At 52.4% G+C, this 20,786-nt stretch overlaps 1 protein-coding gene across 1 annotated transcript in view; it reads left to right on the top strand.

The window, feature by feature from the left end:
- The window catches only part of LOC135995534 (olfactory receptor 14J1-like), a gene marked incomplete at its 5' end in the record, with an annotated part of 29,038 nt that extends 15,109 nt beyond the window's left edge, over positions 1-13,929 (top strand). The window contains 2 exons of the mRNA XM_065646912.1: positions 13,035-13,127; positions 13,918-13,929. Of these exons, the coding sequence (XP_065502984.1) occupies positions 13,035-13,127; positions 13,918-13,929 (105 nt within the window). The remainder of the gene's footprint in view (positions 1-13,034; positions 13,128-13,917) is intronic.
- Between the last annotated feature and the right edge of the window lie 6,857 nt (positions 13,930-20,786).

The following is a 20,786-nucleotide window of genomic DNA, read 5'->3' as shown; positions in this document are numbered from 1 at the left end:
TGGGCCTGTGTTGTTGGTTCCTGGAGTCACACACAGAAATGTCAGGGTTCTGTCACGTGTCCACATCTGAGCTGGCCTCATGGACTCCTTATGCACCCAGGGATGTTCACAGACAGAGTCTGTCCCTTTCACACACAGAGGCAGGAGTCACAGTGTCTCTCTGGCCTCCTGTTGCCACTCCCAAGGGACGGGAGACACCTCAGCCCTGTGGTGTGTCACCCTGCTCTGCACTCATCTGAGATGTCCCACATCATGAGGAATGGACACGGGGACCTCAGTTAAAGGAAGCACATCCCAGGGCTGCATTCGGGTGATTTCCCATGGGGTGTTCCTCCCAATATGAAGTGACCTCAAGACCTTCTTTGTGCCACAGGCCTTCATGGAACCGCAAGGAATAGTTGATGGTGTTTCTGCTCACTCGTGTTCATGTCACGTCACATACATGATGTGCATGCTCACATCTCATCTGTACAATACAAACTCGGACTGCTGAACTATTCATTCAGTGTCCCTCCATGGAGGGAAAAACAACCTCTGTGGGTGAGAGGCCAGTGCTGGAAATGGTGGTTGTGAGGGGCCAGTGCATGATGACTGACCTGAGGCTCCTTCCTCAGGGAGTCCAGTGCACAGGGGCACAGCCCAGACCCTGCTCTGCTGGTCCTGCAGGTCTCTGGCAGGAGGCCTGGCTGTGAGAGGACACTGCTGTGTGCCCAGCCCTGCACACACACACTGTTTAGCTGTGCCCTGGTGTTTCAACCTGCAGGCTGCTTTCTTTTGCATGTTCTTAAGAGAAACTTGCCTTTATAGAAGTACTGTTCCGGAAGCCAGTTGTGTCACAGAAGTGCCCATTGCCTGTCCCTGCCTGCGCTCACAGGACTCACACACAGCAGGACGGTGACCAGGCTGCCAGAGCACTCAGGCCTTGCACCAGCAGGAGGGATGAGAAGGAGAGTGTGGGAGTGGAACGAGAACAGCTCTGGAAGGCCAAGCGCTGGTGCTCCCTGGCAGTGCTGGCAGGCTGGACTCTTTTCCCCTCCACCCATGCACAGGAACTGCAGCTCAAAATAGGTCTACGGAGGAAGAATCTCACTGAAATAAATACATGCACAGCCCTTTATTTCGTTTAAATACACATAGAGCATGGCTGCATATCTACACAGCCAGTGGGTTGAAAAGGAAAGGCAGACAGTGAATTAAAAAGGGGATGACAAAAATATCATGACTGATTAAGAAATAAACACCACCAACACACATACACACAAGTCTGAGCCTCTAATGAGTTATATTAAAACTGTTATCTGTTGAAGAGAAGATGACGGTAGTTTATTATTTTGAAAAGCATCCCACCATTAGTTTCCACAGGGAATCCTTGAGCTCCTGGTTCCTCATGCTGTAGATGAGGGGGTTCACTGCTGGAGGCACCAAAGAGTACAGAACAGACACCACCAGATCCAAGGATGGGGAAGAGATGGAGGGAGGCTTCAGGTGGGCAAATATGGCAGTGCTGACAAACAGGGAGACCACGGCCAGGTGAGGGAGGCACGTGGAAAAGGCTTTGTGCCGTCCCTGCTCAGAGGGGATCCTCAGCACGGCCCTGAAGATTTGCACATAGGACAGCACAATGAAAATGAAATACATAGAAATTAAACAGGCACTAAAGACAATAAGCCCAAGTTCCCGGAGGTTGGAGCGAGAGCAGGAGAGCTTGAGGATCTGGGGGATTTCACAGAAGAACTGGTCCAGGGCATTGCCCTTGCAGAGCGGCAGTGAAAATGTACTGACCGTGTGCAGCAGAGCAGTGAGAAACCCAGTGGCCCAGGCAGCTGCTGCCATGTGGCCACAAGCTCTGCTGCCCAGGAGGGTCCCGTAGTGCAGGGGTTTGCAGATGGCAACGTAGCGGTCATAGGACATGACCATGAGAATAAAATATTCTGCTGCAGCACAGAAAAGAAAAAAAAAGAGCTGGGCAGCACAACCTGTATATGAAATGGCCCTGGTGTCCCAGAGGGAATTGGCCATGGATTTGGGGACAGTGGTGGAGATGGAACCCAGGTCGAGGAGGGAGAGGTTGAGCAGGAAGAAGTACATGGGGGTGTGGAGGTGCTGGTCACAGGCTATGGTGGTGATGATGAGGCCGTTGCCCAGGAGGGCAGCCAGGTAGATGCCCAGGAAGAGCCAGAAGTGCAAGAGCTGCAGCTCCCGTGTGTCTGTGAACGCCAGGAGGAGGAACTGGGTGATGGAGCTGCTGTTGGACATTTCCTGGCTCTGGGCACGGACAGTGTCAGAGGAGGGAATGAAAGCAACACGTTAGGGGAGACTTCTCTGAGCAAAATCAAAGCCATTTCTCACACACCCTCCCCTGCTCCACACCCCCTTGTCCTTTTCCAGACCTTCCTTCAGCTCCGTGGCTGAGCCCTGGGTGGTGCTGGCTGGAGGTGCCGTGAGGAGCAGGGCCTGTGCCCGCTGGCTGCCCAGGAGTCAGCCCTGCTCTGCAGTAGGGGGTCATGGAACGGGGGACAGGGGCCAGTCCCGGGGTTCAAAGTTGTCATCTGAAACTGCTGCTGGTGAAGAAGGGCCTGTCAGCATCTGCACTATCACTGAGAATGAAACAGGACGGTAAAATGAAATTTGAAATATTTGGGGTTTTTACAGCATCACAGAATCACAGAATGTTAGGGATTGGAACGGACCTTGAAAGATCATCTAGTCCAATCCTGCAATTCCCCTGGAGAGTGTTCTTGGGTGTCAGAAACCCTCAGCATTTCTACTGCACTCAGGGAGAACAGAGCGAGTCCTGCAAGGCAGGAGAATGCCTGTGGGTCAGTGCAGAGTGAGGGCAGCTGATCTGTCCCTCTGTCTTGCTCCAGCTGCCCTGGGCTGGCACCTTGCTGAGATGGAGGCTGATCACACTGCCGTGTTTCCATGAAAAGCCCCCGGGTACTGCTGAGAGCAGAGGTTTGCAGGTTGGAAAAAAGGACAGGTCAGACTGAGGCTGATGGGTTCAGCAGATGTGATGCTGCTGCTGTCCATGGGCAGAGGAGTGGCTGAAGGGATGTTCCGAGTCTTCTGGCAGATGTGCTGATCACTCAGAGCTGCAGTTCAGGAGTCTCAGTGACTTGTTAAAACTTGAGAGCTCATTTTGCATTTATCCTTTCCTACACCCGCCTTTCCACTAGCCTTGGAATAGGAAACTGAAAGGACAGACATGGGAAAGCTTCTTATCTTTATAGTAATATCTGTAACCAAGCACCAGAAGGACCCTCCCCTGCCAGGGGTCTCTCCTTCCCCCCACAGCTTCTCCCCTCAGTGTTGCTGGGATCTCCCCGGGCAGGCTGAGCGCTGACCCTGGCAGGCGGCAGAGTCCCTGCCCCGGCACAGCCCTGGGGTGCAGGGACCCTGCTCTGCAGGACAGCCCTGGCCACCCCTGGGTGCTCATTTATATTTTCACCCCACAGGCATCCTTGGGAGAATGCAACATTCATGTCTTGTCACTCTGACAGTGCAGAAGGCAATCCCTGCTCTGCAGCACATCCTCCTCCTCTTCACCAGAGAATCTCTGAGAGCTGTACTTACATCTCTTGCAGGCTCTGCAATGTGACAGCTTTCTGAGATCCTACCAAGATTTGCAGATGCAATGCGCTGCAGCCACAGGCTTAATATCTGTGAAGATTTTTCTCCCAGTGATCTCTTAGCATCCTCCCACCCCAGACTGCGTTTCCCTCTCTGTGCCTGGCTCCTGTCCCCTCGGTGCTGCAGGCAGAGCCCTCAGCCCTGCTGCGCTTTGCAGAGGAGCTGCTCCTGGGCAGAGCTGTCTCTCTGCAGCGCTGCTGCTTGCCATGAGCTCCCTCTGTCCCAGGAGCCCAGCCCAGCTCAGCAGCACAGGAGCAGCCCATGATGTCCCTTTCTCTGGCCCCTCTGGGCTCCCTCCAGTAGTCCCTGGGGCTCCAGGGGCACATCCTTTGAAACAACCTCCAGTAATCAGTGATGTTGATTCTCTCTCCTCTGCAGAGACACTTCTTACCAGTATTGTGTTCTTTGTGCTAAAAAATGAATTGGTATGAGAATCATCTTTTCTTGTCCCGTCATTAGACAGGACATCAGAAGCAAAGGATCTAACTTCTCCAAGCTAGGGGAGGAACATCTTCATTTGAAGGAATTTAGCCATTTTATTCTGGTTTTATACTCCTAGGGCTAGAGAGACATTCAGCAATCTTGGGCCATGTCATGTCTATGCTCTGAAGCAAAGCCTTTGCACCCATGGGCTCCTGGACACTTGGTACCAGGTTTCCTTGGGGCAGGTCAGATCTGGGCTGGTGCCACAGCTGGGGTGGTTCAGCCCAGATGGGAGGCAATGTCCTCAGCCAGGGACCTGACTGGCTGAGCTGGAGCTGTCAGTGTTGCAGACAGAGCTGTGACACGGATGGAATAAACTGCCAAGGCAGGGTGGCAGAAGTTAGTTCATCTGGTCTTCAAGGACAGCAGCCTCCAAGCACAGCAACGGTCCAGATCAAAACTCGGTCTAGACCTGTAAGGCAATTCAAGGGTCCCCTAATGAGCTGTTACTACTGCAGGAACAGGTAAAGGAGAAACAAAGACACTGGGTGGCCACTGATGACTTTCGTAAGAGAAAGAGGTGAGAATCCCTGTGTCCTCTTCTCCTGCCTCTTCACCAGCAAGTTCCCTCAGGCATCTGTGACCGGAGGCAGGAATCTGGACGAAAACAACCAGCAGTGGATGGGGATCAAGTCAGGGGTCACTGGAACTAACACAGTCCTTTCCAGTCTATGGGACAGGAGGGGCAGCATCCCAGGAGCTGAGACAGCAGGACCATGTCACAGGGAGGCCACTCTCCACCATCTTGGAAAGCTCATGGAGACTGGGGGGACTCCCTGACCACTGGCAGCTCTCACACATTGTGTGCACTTTTCAAAAATGGCCAGTGGGTGAGCAGGGGACCTGTGAAATGTGCTATTGTGATTCGTGTCACTATGAGAGTGTATCGGGGACAGAAATAAGTATTAGTGTACTAACATTGCGAAAATGCGCCAACAAGAAGTTAAGATAAGTGCACTGAGATAACCAAATAAGGCATGGAGCAAGGACACTGGATATTGTGGTTAGGTAGCACTAAGGACTTATGTAAAGAAAAGGATATTGCGGTTAGGTAGCGCTAACGACTTGCTTAAAGAAAACCCGCTTTACGCATGCACCAAATAAAGGGTAAAGAAAAGGACACTAAAGAAGAGGAGAAGCCTTCCTCCCGACGACCACCAGGAGGGGAGAGATGACCACCTAAACCTCTGAGACATGCGCAAAAACCCCAACACCACGTTAATCTGGGGAATTGAAACTAGGAGGATACTTCTTGGAAAAGGGAACTTAAGAAAGTATAAAAGACCAAGGGATAAAGTAAGTGGTGTGCGTGTTGGTGGGGCGGTGGCTCCCCGCGCACCCAGCGCTGTTTGCTTGCCTTTTATTACCTAGCCTTTTGCTTTGATATCTGTTAATGAAATGACTGATTCTGACTGAAACTCGACCAGACTCAAGTCCTGTTTATCACAGAACTAAGGGCTGTACCCCAGAACATGGCCACTGGGACCCCATTTCTGGGTGTCTGGAAGAGAAGGTGACGGGGTTTACCCAGGGCAGGTTGTGTCTGTCCATCCTCTTTGCTTTCTGTGAGGAAAGGACAGGGTTGCAGGACGCGGGGACAGCAGTGGTGGTCTGTTAGCTGGCAGTCAGCAAGGCATTCAGCATCATCCCCCACAATGGTCTCGTGTCCAAGGTAGGATATTATGGTCTGTGTCAGTGTGTAAGTAGATGGGTAAAAACAATCTGGATGGTTGCGCTTGGAAAGGTTCTACAGAAAGAGAGAAACTTCCCAATCATGAGGACAGTCAAGTACTGGAAGCTGTTTCCCAGGAGTGCACATCCACTCTACCCCCAAAATTGCCCAAGATGTGTTTGGATAAAGCCCTGAGGAATCTGCTCTGCCCGTCCTTTTGAGTGCCCAGAGCCTCCTTCTTGGGGCCCAAATCCTCATGTTCGGGGTCCCAACGTGTCTTTTATCACCCACGGCCTCTGATCAGGGCCCACAGTTTCATGTTTGGGTGGAGCTCGTTGCCTGGCAACAACCAACCGGAAGTCTCTGGGGAGTCAGGGGACCCAGGACAGCCAATGGCATTTGAGGAGGTGGGGCAAGTCATGTGATTGATAGGTAACCAGCCAATCAGGCTTTGAGGCCTGCAGGAAAGGTGGCGAGAGCTGACCGAGCTGGGCAGCGTTCAGGGGCGGGCCGTGCTGGCTGCACCAATCACAGCTGGCGGGAGTGCAGCACATGGATGATTGACAAGTGGTCTGACCCATCACTTGGTAGGGGGGGAAATGAGAAATCCCAGCCGGGCAATCACAGGAAACATTACCTCAGGGCAGGGTGGGCACTGTGGGGGGAGTGACCCCTAAGGCAGCCAATCAGATCCAGGATCACCTCAGGGGAGGAGACTGACAGCCCTCCCGCCCAATGGCGGCGCAGCCCAGGCTGAGGAGGCGGCAGCTCTGCGGGCGGCCAGGCTGAGCTTTGCCGTGGCGCCCGTGGAGCTGCCCCAAGGCTGAGCAGCCCCCGGCCCAGCCCTGGGGCCCTTTTTCCTGCAACTGGGGCCCTGGGGATGTTGTTGCTGCATCTGGCTCAGGTGTGCGTGGGCTGCTCTGGCCTTGTTCTCCTGGGCGGGGGGAAATGGTACCGAAAAGTCGGCAAAAAGGTTCTTTAACACGGTTTGGAAAGTGGTAAAAGCAGCACTTTTGTTACAGCGCCGGACACTCGGAAGATTGCTCCTCTGATCGAGCGTGTGTGTGATTCGCACTTCTTGGTGTTTCTTACATACACCTATTGCATATTCATGTGTTTCTCCTGCTTAGTTAATGCATCAAACATAAATTATTTCCATAACCCCGCCATAACTTTGCTGAAGTCCATCCTTGGTACTCGAGAGTCTTCATCAGGGTCTCTGGTGTCCCCGGTTTCTCCCCAGCTGCTGCCCCCCCGGTGTCGGCTTCTTGACCTGATTGCTTGATTGTGCATTTTCCCCTCTTGCTGTCTTTTTGTCCTTTTTTTTCTTTCCTTTCTGTTCTGTTCCTGGTCCCATCTTTTCTCACCGTATCCCCCTGTCCAGCTGCTGCCCCTTCTTTCCTCTCTCTCTTGCTCTGTTTTTCCTCTCTCCATCTCTCTGTCCCACTGCCCACCACAGTTGTTTATTCCTTCAGTGCTGTCCCGCCCCCTGTTCCTTTGCCCTTTCTCTGTCACTCCATCCCAGTCCCGGTGTATTTTTAATTTGTTTTTTCATCTCAGTCCTGAACCATTACTACTTTTTTCTTCTTCCACCCCTTTGTCCTGCTCCCTGCCCCTGTCTTTATCTCTCCTTCCCTTTGTTCTGCTGCCCATCTCATTTTCCCTTCCTGCTCCAGCTCTCTGTCCTGCTCCCTGCCCCTCTCATTCCCTCTCTGTTTCTCTGCCCTTCTCCCTGTCTGTCCCCTGCTCTGTTTTGCTGTCCTGCTCCCTATGTAGTTTTTCCACTCTCTCTGTCACTCTCTCCTGCTCCCTGTCACTTTCATTTCTCACTCCATCTCTGTCCTGCAGCCCAAAGCTGCTTTTTGGTCTCCATCTCTGCCCTGCTGCCCAGCCCAGGCCTTTTTACGTCTATCCGTGCCCTGCTGCTTGTCTCTTCTTTTTGTCTTTCCCTTTGTGCTGCCTCCCTGACCCTTTTTTCTCTGTCTGTGTTGCCCTGTCCTGCTCCCTGTCTTTGTGTTTCTCTGACCATCCTTGTCCTGCTCCCTTTCCTTCTTTCTTTCTTTCTCTCCCTGTCCCATGTCCCTCTTCATCTCTTTTTTTCTCTTCTGTCTTTCTCCCTGTTCCTGCTGATTGTTTCTCCATGTATATCCTGTTCCCTGCCCTTTTATCCTCTCACTGTCCCTCTGTCCTGCTGCCTGTCCCCATCTTTTCTGTCTTTATTCTTGCCCCGCTGCCTGTCCCATTGCTTCTGGCAATCGACCCCTGTCCAGCTGGCTCTGCCTTTTATTTTTTGTCTCTTCCTCTTTGCTGCTTCTCAGCCCTCCTTTCCTCTTCCTCCAGCTCACTGTGGGTTTTCTCCCTTTGTCAGTCTCTTCATCCCCATCTGACCTTCACTTTCTTTCTCAGTCCCTTTCTTCTGCTCTATCTCCTTCCTTTTCTCCATCTGTACATCCCCCTCCCTGTCCCTGTCTTTCTCTACCCAACTTTCCTTCTTCTCCTTCCCATCCCCTTGTCCCTCTGTCCTGCTCCTCCACCCTCCTCTTTCTTCCTCCCTGTCTCATTGTGACTCCTCGTCCCTATTTCTCTTGATCTCTCCATCTCTCCAGCCTTTTCCCTGTGTGTTTCTTTCTCTCTGGGCTCCTCTATCTTCTCTCTTGTCTGATTTGTCTCTTTCTAGTCCTCTGTCCTTCTCCGCAGCAGCTCCAACTGAATGACCAGGTGTCGCTGTGCTCTGGTATTTGCTGAGCACTGCCCTGGGGAAGATCTGTGTCTGTAGGCCTGGGGATCATTTAGGAGCTGGTCTCCTCCTGCAGACGGCAGAGCCGGGTGTAGTTGTGGCAGAGGTTGTTCTCAGCTGCTGCTCTGTGCAGCCTGGGGAAAGAGCCGGCTGGGGACCTTCTTTTGAAGGAAGGTTTCTTGTTCTGCGCTCACTGTTCCTCGGGACCCTGCACAGGAGCCGTGTCGGGGTCTGCAGGGACGGGTGGGACCTGCTGTGATTCCTTGTGAATGTGAACTGAACTTGTCCTGGTGTCCTCCAATGAAACCAGACTGACTGTGGATGTTTTTCTTACCAGCTCCAGTGACAACCTGTGTGCTCGGCGCTAAACAACAAGAGACCTTGTGCTGTTTTCCAGATGTCAGTGGCTGCAAATCAGCTGAGAACATCATTGCCTTAGGTAACGGGGCAGGTGGTCTGTGATCAGGGGTGTGGACTTCCATGGTGCTGCTTTCATGAATGTTTTCTGGTCTTGCCACTTCAAAGCCCTTCCATTTCCTGGAAATTTTAAGATGGCATTTCTTATTCTGAGCTTCAGACTGGAGTTGGACTTAATGTTGAGTGGCTGATATAATGGGCTCCATTAAATAAGAACAAGAATCTTGCTTTTTTGTGGTGTTTTTTTTTTTTTTTTTCTCACACCATCTGAACTTCAGTAAGCAAGAGGAAGAGTGGTTGACAGAGTCTGTTTTCTGAGAGTAACATGTTCCTGTACCTTTCCAATCTTTCTATGGTGCAGGATTTCTGCCCTTGCAGAGAGGACTGCAAAACCCGCTGCTGTCAGGTTGGACTTTGCCTCCCAACGTGGCGCAGCCTCTTCCACTGTGACATCACCCACTGCCGCTGATGTCACAAAGCAGCATCAGCGCTGAGGTCGGCACAGCAGGGTATAAAAGCAGGGGTCTCCCTGCGCCTTTGTCACTCTCGATCTTGAGGGAACAGAGATCGCAGAGCTTTTGGTTCACTCGTGAGCAAGTCAGATGCTTGTTACCTGCACCTCAGCAGGTACCAAGAGGCAGACGGAAAAGGTTGAAGGTCTGAACAAGTATGTTTGAAAAATCCTCCTCCCCTTTGCCCAGGTGTGTTTTCCACCTCATCAGCTGGGGTGGGTGGAGGGTGGACAGGAGAGGAACACAAGGGCAGCCTGAGAGCTCGCTCTGGAGCTGGTGGAAGGCAGCAGCCGCCTTTCAGCCTCTTCATGACCACAGGGGCAAGGCCCAGAAAGCCTTTGATCTCTGCAGAATGAGGGACAGGTCTATTTTGGATCACATGGAGGGAGTCCCAAGCAGTGGCCCCGATACAGCCTGCCGTAGGGGCACAGGCTGAACCTTCTCTTGAGAGGGTGGAGAAGAGGATCAGCACAAGTGCCCATCAGGTGGCGGGCAGGAGAAACAGCGTTCATCATGTGCCTTCCACTTCCAAAGAATACCTGTCCAGCCCCACAGACGGGAAGTGTGGCCACAGCTCTTGTTGCAACTCCTGCTCTTAGTCCAGAGTCAATCTTGAGCCCTTTGTCCTTAACGAAACAATCGCTGCCATGACAAATCCCTCACTGGTTCAGCTGGTGACAACCCCAGCAGTGACTCGAGCTGCTGCAGGACCAAGCCAATGCACACGCCAGGAACGCCAGGCTCAAGGGCTGCAGTCCCTGCTGCTGCTCTCCAGTCTGCTGCTGATCTGCACGGGAACCGCCAGCTTCACCAGCCTTTTCCTCCTTGTTGCTCTGCAGGAAGATGAAGGCAGCGAAGGCAACACTCCTGGTGCTGCTTCTCGTCCTGTTCTCTCTCGGTGAGTCTCTGCAGAGCTCCGACCTGAGGACGGTGCTTTAGGATGAACTCAGGGCTCCATCCTGTCCTGGTCCGCTTCCCCCGCTGTGACCAGAGGAGCTCAGCTGAGAGCAGAAAGTCCCCAACAGAGCTGTGCCAGTCCCTGCTCCAGCAGGATGGGTGTGGGGGTGAGGAAGGGGTGACTTGCCTTCCCCAGGAGGGCTAAGCCAGTTCTCTTCAGCCGAGGGAGAGGCCGTGGCTGAGCTCTCCTGCCCCAGGGGGATGAAAATCTTTTGCAGGACAAGGAGCACAGTCCAGGGCAGGGAACGTCCATCTCTTGTGGAGCCCGTACGCCATGATGGCCACTGTCAAAGACAATAAGAGGAGAGACAACAATGGCACTGGGGAGAGACACAGAAAGGGGAGAGGGCAGCCCGAGGCACAACCCAGCCTTAGACCAAGTTCTAAGCTCTGGTGTGCGTCTGACAGGTGTTTTCCATGTGGGACGACTTGGCGCCTTAACACTCTGGAGCACTGCAGCGGAATTAGGAGACCTGAGCGAAATCCAATCCCTGCCAGACCAGCTCCGTAAGGTCCAGGAACAGCTTTATAATCTGCGCTGGAGCGCAAAGGATGTGGCTGAGCGGGCTCTCCATGAAGGCGTGAAGCAGAGAAGGCTCCCAGGCTTTACCGGACGGGTAAGGGCACAAGGCAGAAGGATCTACTCAGGGTTTTTATCCTCCCTCCGGCACGTATCCTACTCCATTCCCTGTCACAGCCAACAGGCTGGTGCTGCTGGAACAAGTGCTGTCATGGCCACGCTTCCTTGCCTGTCTGTGCTGCCTGGCCTGGGGCCTCTCCACGGGAAAAGCCCCTTCCCGCAGCTCCAGCATTCAGAGCACTGGAGTGAGCAGCGCCCCCTTTCTGATCCCGTCAAGCACAGCAGAGCAAACCTGGGAGGCTTCCAGGCAATTTGGGTGTTCCTTCCGTCTCATATGGGCCTTGTCCCCATGCACCTTGGCTGGCCTTGCAGGGGAGCTGCTTGCCCCCTTCCTTTTCCTTCCAACAGGCGCTCTCCTTTGTGTTCCTTCCCAGACGATTCAGGAGATCATCAATGAAGCCCTGGAGAAGCTGGAAGAAATGCAGGTCCCGATGCCTGATTATGCCCTAAAATCAGCAGGTACCATGACACTGTACAAACAAACCAGTTCCAAAGCGCTTCCTGTCCAGATTGACAAGATGGCCATTGGAACATGCCCAGGGGTAGGAGAGAAGGGGCGAGAAGTCAAGGGTCACCTTGTGCCCTACAAGTGCCCCCACTGACAGAGTCTGTAATGGGCCAGACTCCATGGGAAGCACAGAAAGCCTGATTTACGTTCTTGTCTTTTTCCACGGCCCATGACTCCCTGCTGTGTGTTCTAGAGGGGTCATTCCAGTTAGAAAGAGAGGAACCCACTGTAGGACATGGATGACAACTGAGAAGCTTTTTCAAATCAACAGTACAATATTGCTCCCAACACTGCCTGATGATTCTGCTCATGTTTTAATTTCCAGGGGCTGCTGTCATTCATTCGAGGACTTCTCCATCCCTCCGGAATGACAAAGCCAAAGTCTTCCTGTACTCCATGCCAGTGATGGATTATATGAGGTCCCCTGAGCTTATTCTTGAGGTAGGAGCACCAAGAAGCAGTAAAACAGAGGTCAGAGAATGAACCACACACGCTGCTCTAGAGTTGCCTTTCCCCCTGTCTTTGCACCTCGAAGCTTCTTCTCCTGCCTCCTTCTTGCATGGACCTGCTCTCCTCCTGTGTCTCCCTGCTGAGTATTTCCTGTCCCAGAGTGCCCCAGGTTCTCGGTGGGAGCTTCTACCAGGCCAGGCTGCTCCTGCAGTCTGTGTCTGCCCAGTCGCTGTGCAAACTGTCAGCACGGCACAGAAGGAGAAGGGCAGAGGTGCCTGCAGAGCTCTGGGAGAGGGCCAGGGCAACTTTCTCCATGTCAATGTAGTTTCTTCTTCTTTGTTCAGCCAGAAAATCATCCTGGAAGCTGCTGGCCCTTCCCAGGAAGTCAAGGACAGGCCTTCATCAAGCTGTCTGAGCCAGTGATTCCCAGAGCAGTCAGCATGGACCATGTGTCGGGGACAGCGTTCCATGGAGAAAGTGTCTCCGGAGCTCCAAAGGACTTTGCTGTCTACGTAAGTGATTTCTCTGGAGTGGGAGGCAGGGGGTTGCACAGCATTTCTAAGCAGGGGGTGAAGATGGGTCTAAGAGTGGAGTGGCCTGAAGCTTCCTCCTGGCTCTCAGAACAAACAGGCTCCTTGGAGTCGCTCCCTTCCCATCGTTGTCCTCTTTTATTCAATGGACCACTCGAAAGGAAGCTTCTGGGGCAAGATGCTACTCCAGGAGCCATAGGGAAAAGGAGCTGGACAGTGCATGGTCCTAGACCTTCTTGGCTTCCAATGCCAGTGGCATTTGTGATCCTCAGGTTACCTCCCTCTCACTGGGAGCGTCTGCTCCTTTTCTGACTGGCAGCTTGGACTCGTTGAGTAGGCAAGTGTGCCGTGCTGCCCACCTGCAGCTTCTCATCTTTTCCTTGTGCTCATGGTCCTTGGACTACGTAGCTGAAATAAGCCTGTGCCTCATCGACTGAAGTTCAGTCTTCCCATGGTGCACCAGACGTTCTTGTTTTCTCCACCCCTGTCCTTCTGTAGGGCTTCAAGGAAGAACACGATGAGCAGGCAACATTCCTGGGACAGTTCACCTTCCTGGCACCACTGAATCCCAGTCAGACCTTCCAGCTGAAGGTATGGGGACAAAGAGGGGGGAGAACTGTAGGAGAGGAGGAGAAATGCGGCTGAATGGGGAGAGGCTTCCCTGCCAAAGGGCTACAGGCAGCCCTGTCCTTGAACGTGTGCCACGCTGGCCTTTCTTCTGATTTAACTTCCTGGTGGCACATGGCTGGACTGCCGCTCTTCTTCTCTTTCATTTTGGCTTTAAACTTCAGCACTTAGAAGTGCCACAGTTGAAACTACAATCAGCTTGACTGTCTGGACCCCAAGTGCACACAAGAGGCCACATCCTGTAGGATGCATGACTGCTGGTCTGCCAGTTAAAGACCAGAAATACTGGGCTTCCTGAGGATTCTGTTGGTGCTGGCAGTGAGCAGTGACAGGGAGGCCATTCTGTTTCTGTGGCTTCCTAGAGAAGACAATGAGGCATTTTCCTGACACCACCACTGGGTCTTCTGACTGTGGAAGCCTGTGCCCCAAAGCAGGCGAGAACTTTCCAGCGTATTTGCTGAGGCATCTGGGTGCTGCTTCTTCCGTTGCTAGTTCTCATGGCCCAACGAGGTAGAGCAAGAAAAGGACATCTTGCCCACGACAGGTCCAAAGCCCTCGCGGGGCAGCTGGAAGGAAGCTGTTGAACGAGGCCGTCGCTGCGGCACTTCTGTCAGTGGTCACGTACCAGAGAGGAAAAGGCGACTCATTTCTTCTTGTCATTTCAGAACGAGCTCCCTGGGGTCGTGAATTACATCCAGCTGCAAGTGCTGAGCAACTGGGGCCACCCGGACCACACCTGCCTGTATCGGTTCAGGGTGCACGGTGATCCGCCCAAAGACGGGGGCGAGGCGCCAGTTTCATCTATCCATAAATTCCATTAATGTTCACCAAGTCGAGTACCAGTCTGCTTTGCCTGTGATGCTGACTGGTCCTCCCTGAGCTAACTGCAGCTCCCCATCCTTCTCTGAAACCATCAGCTTATGGGAGACTTCAGGAGTCCACAGCAAGATTTTCCTTATTAGGGAAAACAGGAAAACTCAGTCACAAATCTGCAGAAAGCCTGACATCCACATGCTTGCTGCCTCCACAGGAACATCAGCAAGGCCCTGCCTGTACACCAAAGATTAAATTAATGGACAGTTTTCCTGTGCAGGAAGCAACTAAGGATCAATGGAACCATCTGTTGTTACCTGTTTTCACAAGAGGCCAATGCTGCTTCAGCGTCCATTTTTCAGTGTGTTGCCGATGAGAAAATGGAAGTGTGTTTTTTTGTAAGGAGGAAACCTTAACTGGAAAGTTGGTTCATGGCTCATTTGCCTCCCTGTGCCTATAATCGAATTAATAGCTCAGGAAACGTTACAGAGTGATTAGCAAAGCAAACTCAGGACACTTCAGAGATCACATAACCACAAGAGTCTGTCTTTCCTTTTGACCCCGAGTTTCCCAACCCCAAGGCAGGAGCAGGCAGGGCAGTCGTGCGCTTGGGTGGCACCAGGGAGGAGAGAGCAGCAACAGCGCTTGGCACCAGGGCTGGCAACAGCAATTTGTGCTCTGAGCTGGGCCTTAGTCCATGTGCAAGCCCAGCACGGATCCAGATACCAAACTGAGGGTGTCAGTTCATCCCCGCTGCCACACACACGGCACCTTCTCCCATCGCCTCCTCCCGATGAGCTGTTTTCCAGCCTCTTCCACCTCAGCCCAGCTCAGACACCTGCACTCTGGCCCAGGGCTGACTGGGGCTGGTGACCCTCAGGGCAGCAGCAGGAACCGCTCTGACCCTGGTTGTGGGGCTGTCCCTGGGCTGATCCCTCGGGCCCAGGGCTGCTGAACTGGGCCATGGTGGGGCCCAGGGGTGCCGAGGTCGACAGGTCCCCCCAGCCTGTCTGTGCTGGAGACACCTGCTCCTGCAGCAGCCCTGGTCCTGGACCTGAACCTGCTCCATCCTCATCCAGAAGCACACGTTTGTTTGGCATTTTCTTAAAACTGAAGATCATTCAGGTAGAGGGAGAGCCTGTTCAGCAGTTTGAGTAGTTTGGGGACAGAGGCCAGTTGGGGGCCAGGGCCCTCAGGGGTGGGGGCTGTTTCTGCCCCGTGCCCTTGGCCTGGCGCTCACAGCTGGGAAGGGACTTTCCAAAATCCTGCTGGAAGGAGGCAGATGTGCCCACCCCCGGCACAGCCTCAGGGTTGGCTGCTAGCCTGCCTTCAGATCATCTCTCCATAGAATCATAGGATCGTTTTGGTTGGAAGAGACCATCAGGTTCATGGAGTCCAAACATAACCCAACTCTAGCACTAACCCATGTCCCTAATGACCTCCAGTCTAAACCTCCCCTGGCACAACTTGAAGGCCATTTCCTCTTGTCCTCTCATTTGCTCCTTGGGAGAAGAGACCAACACCCTCCATGCTCCAACCTCCTTTCAGGCAGTTGTAGACAGTGATCAGGTCTCCCCTCAGCCTCCTGTTCTCCAGGCTGAACCCACCACTTCCCTCAGCCGCTCCTCATCACACTTGTGCTCCGGCCCCTCAGCAGCTTTGTCGCCTCCTCTGCACTCTCTCTAGTGCCTCAATGTCCTTCTTCTGATGAGGGGCCCAAAACTGAACACAGGATTCAAGCTGCGGCCTCACCAGCGCTGAGCACAGTGGCAACAATAAAGTGTGGCTGATGTTCTCTCTTGACCACACTCCCTTCCCCACTAAGGAAAGGGAAAAGGAGGAAAAGGGAGAGAGACTTACAATTTGGATAGATTTATAAAACAAAACAAGACAAAAATTAAAACTTTCCTCGTAATACTAATAATGAGACAAATAAGGCAAAATATACAAAACCAATATTGTATTGCCCAGAGTAGCCAAAATGCTGCCACAGGGGCTGGTGTCACAGCAGAGGCTGCAGCGAAGACATCAGGAAGTCCTGGACTGGACTCGGCAGTGCACAGGAACTGGATTCAGGGATGCAAGGACTGGAACCAGGATCAGGGTTGCAGGCAGAACAACAGGCAGGCTCCTCTTGAGATGCCGGCCATGGACCAAGAGCCTGAGACCCTTGTGATCTCCCAGCATTAAACTGTGCATGACGTGGATGGCATGGAACAACTCGGTTTTCAATTGGCGTCACTCGTTCTGTCCACCCCTCCCTGCAAGTACAACCCCCTCACTTATGGGACATAAGAGGTTCACCAGCGATGTTGGCTGCTATAGCAATAAGATATAGTCCTAGGCCTTTTCTGCATACCAGCCCTACTGTTAGCTCAGTAGAACTGTCAATATTGGCCGTTGTCGGCTCTGGAGCAGACCGTGTTTGAAAAACATGCATCCAACTGCAGAAATATGCAGTTACTTAGAAGAGCTTAAGCTGAAAGGAAAATTCACCAAAAGAGAATTAGTCTTGTTTTAATGAAAAGCAGGACAGCCCTCATCACAGTCTGCACCTTCCTCAGAGAGGCAGCAGAGGTGAGGGGCCAATGTCCTGTCTCAGGTGACCAGTGAGAACAGGACAGGTGGAAATGGAAGGAGGCTGCGTCAGGGGACGTTCAGACTGGACAATAGGAGAAAGCTCTTCACTGGAGGGTGGTCGGTCACTGGAACAGGCTCCCCAGGGAAGTGGTCACGGCTCCCAGCCTGTCAGAGGTCAAGGAGTGTCTGGACGATGCTCTTTGTCTTGTGGTTTAGCGTTATGTGGTTGTGCGAGCAGCGGGGAGCTGGACTCGTTGATCCTTATGGGGATCTTCTAACTCGAGATATTCTATGATTCTGTGATGTTCGAGCTCAAGAATAGTCCATCCCAGACCCCTTTGTGTATGTGTGTGTTTGTCTCTTCTGGGCTAACTGGGGAGATGAGGAGATGTCTGGGAGGGATCTAAACCTTACATGTGTCATATGGATGAATATTTTCCACTGACACAGTCAAGTGTACAGAGAGACATAGCGGGGTTGGGGAGGTGAGGAGCAGGTTCTCCATACAGTGATGGACCTCAGACAGACTGCTGCTCCTTCCTGTCCACACCTCCTCAGGGGACACTGCATCAGTATCAATGGGAGAATTCTCCTGTCACTTCTTCTAAGTGCTCTTTCTGTACCTTCCTCCTTCACTACACCCTTGAAACTTATCTGATTAAGCATAAAAGTCTTGAAGACAATTTGTACATGATGGAAGCAACAGGGCTCTATCAGTCCTGTCTGATAACTGCCAGTCCCAGGCATATACCTCAGGTACACCGGGGCCTCTGGAGGTTTGCACTGGGGGCTTATGGTCAGACCATGGAGCTCTGCCTGAAAACATGAGAACTGCTCTCAGTTCTTTTAAAAAAACAAACAAACAATACAAACCCACAACTCACTCATCAGCTGAAATGATTCAATGTTTTATATAAAATGTCCATGAATTTCTGTCCTGCCAAAATATGGATTTTTACAATATGTATGAATTGCAGGAGAAGAAACATTGTAGTTACCCTGTGCTTGTATTTCCAGAACTCTGCCTATGATACTGTGTATTTAATCCCCCTGAACATCCAGGTGTTTCTACCTGTCCTTATTCAACCCACCATGTCTGCAGTCATCTCTTCAGAAGCCAGTCTGGACATTTGCACTTTCCATTGCTCCCCAGAGGTTCTTGCTCCTCTCACTCTTTGCTCATTCAGAGCCTGTCACCTTTCTCTGCTTTGAGCTTCAGGCAGGTAAAGCTGAATTGTCTTTCAGCTGTCACTCTCATACTCCCTGTAGGCAACTCTTCAATTGTGGTGATGGACCTCACTGGAAGTGGCTTAAACTAACGACAGAGTATATTTTATTGTTCATTATGTTGTGTTGTGTTTTCTTTCTCATTATCTTTTTTGCTTTTGCCAATTAAAAAAGCCTCTTTGTGCCTATTTAAATCCAGATCTCTAAGGAAAGCATGAAGTAATTCATGCAGAGAAGCTGTAACAATCAGGTGCAAACTTGAGTGGAGAATCTGATGTAAAGAAAAGTGATGTAACTGCCAGGGGGCCAATGAGCAAAACAGGGAGGTTGGAGAGGTGAGGAGTAAGGGTGTCCATCCCGTGTCTGGCCTCAAGGGTCTGCTTTTCCCACCTGTCCAACTTCCTCAGGAGACACTCTGCACCAGTATCCATGGGATCCCATTCTTCTCTCACTTCTCGCTAGTGCTCATTCAAAATGTCCTCTTTACCTACCCCCCTGAAACCTCTCTAATGAGCTCTATAATTCTTCAATACTTGAAGAAAATGATGGAAGAGACACAGCTTGTGAGGGCTTGAAGAATTTTAGTGAGCCCATGGAGTATATGAGGCTGTGTCCATGAAGCTCAGTTACTAAGAAGAGACTCAACAAAGCTGTCAAGGAGCCAAAGGCAAAAGCAAACTCCAAAGTTCCTTGAAGCTTTAATGGGCCCCACTGAGGGCTGTTCCTGACAAAGACTCCCCAGAGACTCGTTAGAGCAGATAATTGGAGGCTGTGATGACAGGTAGGCCAAGGCCTTGTTCAGGTGGCTCTGATGCTGAGAAACCCCTTGGTTTGCTTTCTGAAGCAGAAAGGAGAAGCCATGACCTCCAGGCAATGGGAAGGGGGATCCTGTCCCTCACACACGGCTCAGGGCTCTTCCTGGGACCGTGGGATGTGGGTGTGCAAGGCCGAGGGAAGGACAACACTAGTACAACAACTTCCAGCTTCCCCATGGGGCTGCAAGGAGGCAACAAGGCCCCAGCACCATTGGGACAACATGTCTTCTCCTAGGCCTCAGCGGCAGAGACAACTGCCATGGCCAAGGGGACAGACACCTGAGTTCTCTTGGTGCCTTCCAGCCTTGCCAGCGCCCTTTGCCATCTCCACCACAGTCTGTTCTGCACAGTCCTACCCCTGCCCCTCTTTCCCTGCAGGCTGTAGACACCCATCTCCCTTCCCCACCTGCTCTCACCCCAGCATTTCTCTTCCTTCCCTGATGTGTCTGCACCCTCACTGGCTGTTCTTTGGAACACAAAGCCATGGGCTGATCCAGCTCCCTCTGGGTGACCTCTTGCACCACGGCACTGCCCTTCCAGGGACATTTCTTCCTCCTTATAACCAGTCTCCACTTCCCAATCTGTGCTTGGTGGCTTTTTTTTTCTCTGCTGCTTTTTCCCACTACTTGAGAAAGCTTTACCACCTCAGAAACTGCAATTCAAACAGGGAACCCAACCTGTTAGTCTTCTTGTGGTCTTGCACTTGACCAGAGAGAAGTCACCTCACCATGATCTTCTAAATCCCAGCACTGCTGCTGGCCTTTCAGATTCTCTGATGGACACGACCATGTTCCTGCTGCTGTCCCTTCATGAACTCAGGTGGGATGGACATGACAGCCCGTCTCCAAGGCCTCTTCCTGGGTAGGGCCTGTGGCTACTTAGGCCGAGGTTCTTTCCCAGCCATGTCCCTGCTGCTGGGCTGTCACCTCCAGAGACAGAAATGACCCCACAGTCCCCTTCACAGCCACGTGCTTCTGACTGGATTATGAGCGTCTGAGACCCAACTGACCTTCAAAACACCACACCCATCCATCCCCCTCCTTAGCCCCCAGGACCTGACCAAGACTGAAGCGTGTTCTACACAGTCCTGCACCTGCCCCTCTTTCCCTGCGGGCTGTAGACACCCATCTCGCTTCCTTGCCTTGCTTGAAGAGAGCCCTTGTCTCACTCATCTTGTCTCACTGTCCTGCTCAAGGCCGGGTGAACCAGGGGAGGTTGTTCAAGGCCTCCACCCACCTTGGCATCACCCTCAAAAGAGCTAAAATCGCATTCTACAGGAGGACGTGTCCAATCCCCTTCCCAGGGACAGAGGCAGGCTGACTAACCTGCAATTCTCCCAATGCCTGTTCTTGCCTTTCCTGAACATGGCTTTGATGTCTGCCTTTTCCAAAGACCCCAGAACCTTTCTAATTACCCTGATTCTTATGAGAGCACAATCCAGAATCACGGGCAAGGGTGATGTAGCAGACAGCAGCACTTGCAGTGAGCCTGTCCAAGGCAGCTGGGATCATTCTCACTGGGCCTGTGTTGTTGGTTCCTGGAGTCACACACAGAAATGTCAGGGTTCTGTCACGTGTCCACATCTGAGCTGGCCTCATGGACTCCTTATGCACCCAGGGATGCTCACAGACAGAGTCTGTCCCTTTCACACACAGAGGCAGGAGTCACAGTGTCTCTCTGGCCTCCTGTTGCCACTCCCAAGGGACGGGAGACACCTCAGCCCTGTGGTGTGTCACCCTGCTCTGCACTCATCTGAGATGTCCCACGTCATGAGGAATGGACATGGGGACCTCAGTTAAAGGAAGCACATCCCAGGGCTGCATTCGGGTGATTTCCCATGGGGTGTTCCTCCCAATATGAAGTGACCTCAAGGCCTTCTTTGTGCCACAGGCCTTCATGGAACCGCAAGGAACAGTTAATGGTGTTTGTGCTCACTCGCATTCATGTCACATCACATACATGATGTGCATGCTCACATCTCATCTGTACAATACAAACTCGGACTGCTGAACTGCTCATTCAGTGTCCATACATGGAGGGAGGAACAACCTCTGTGGTTGAGAAGCCAGTGCTGGAAATGGTGGTTGTGAGGGGCCAGTGCATGATGATTGACCTGAGGCTCCTTCCTCAGGGTGTCCAGTGCACATGGACAGAGCCCAGACCCTGCTCTGCTGGTCCTGCAGGTCTC

The sequence above is a fragment of the Caloenas nicobarica genome, chromosome 17, assembly GCF_036013445.1.
Source record: "Caloenas nicobarica isolate bCalNic1 chromosome 17, bCalNic1.hap1, whole genome shotgun sequence".
Taxonomy (NCBI): domain Eukaryota; kingdom Metazoa; phylum Chordata; class Aves; order Columbiformes; family Columbidae; genus Caloenas; species Caloenas nicobarica.
Note: the sequence above shows the minus strand (reverse complement) of the source record. Positions and strands in the feature narration are given on the sequence as shown.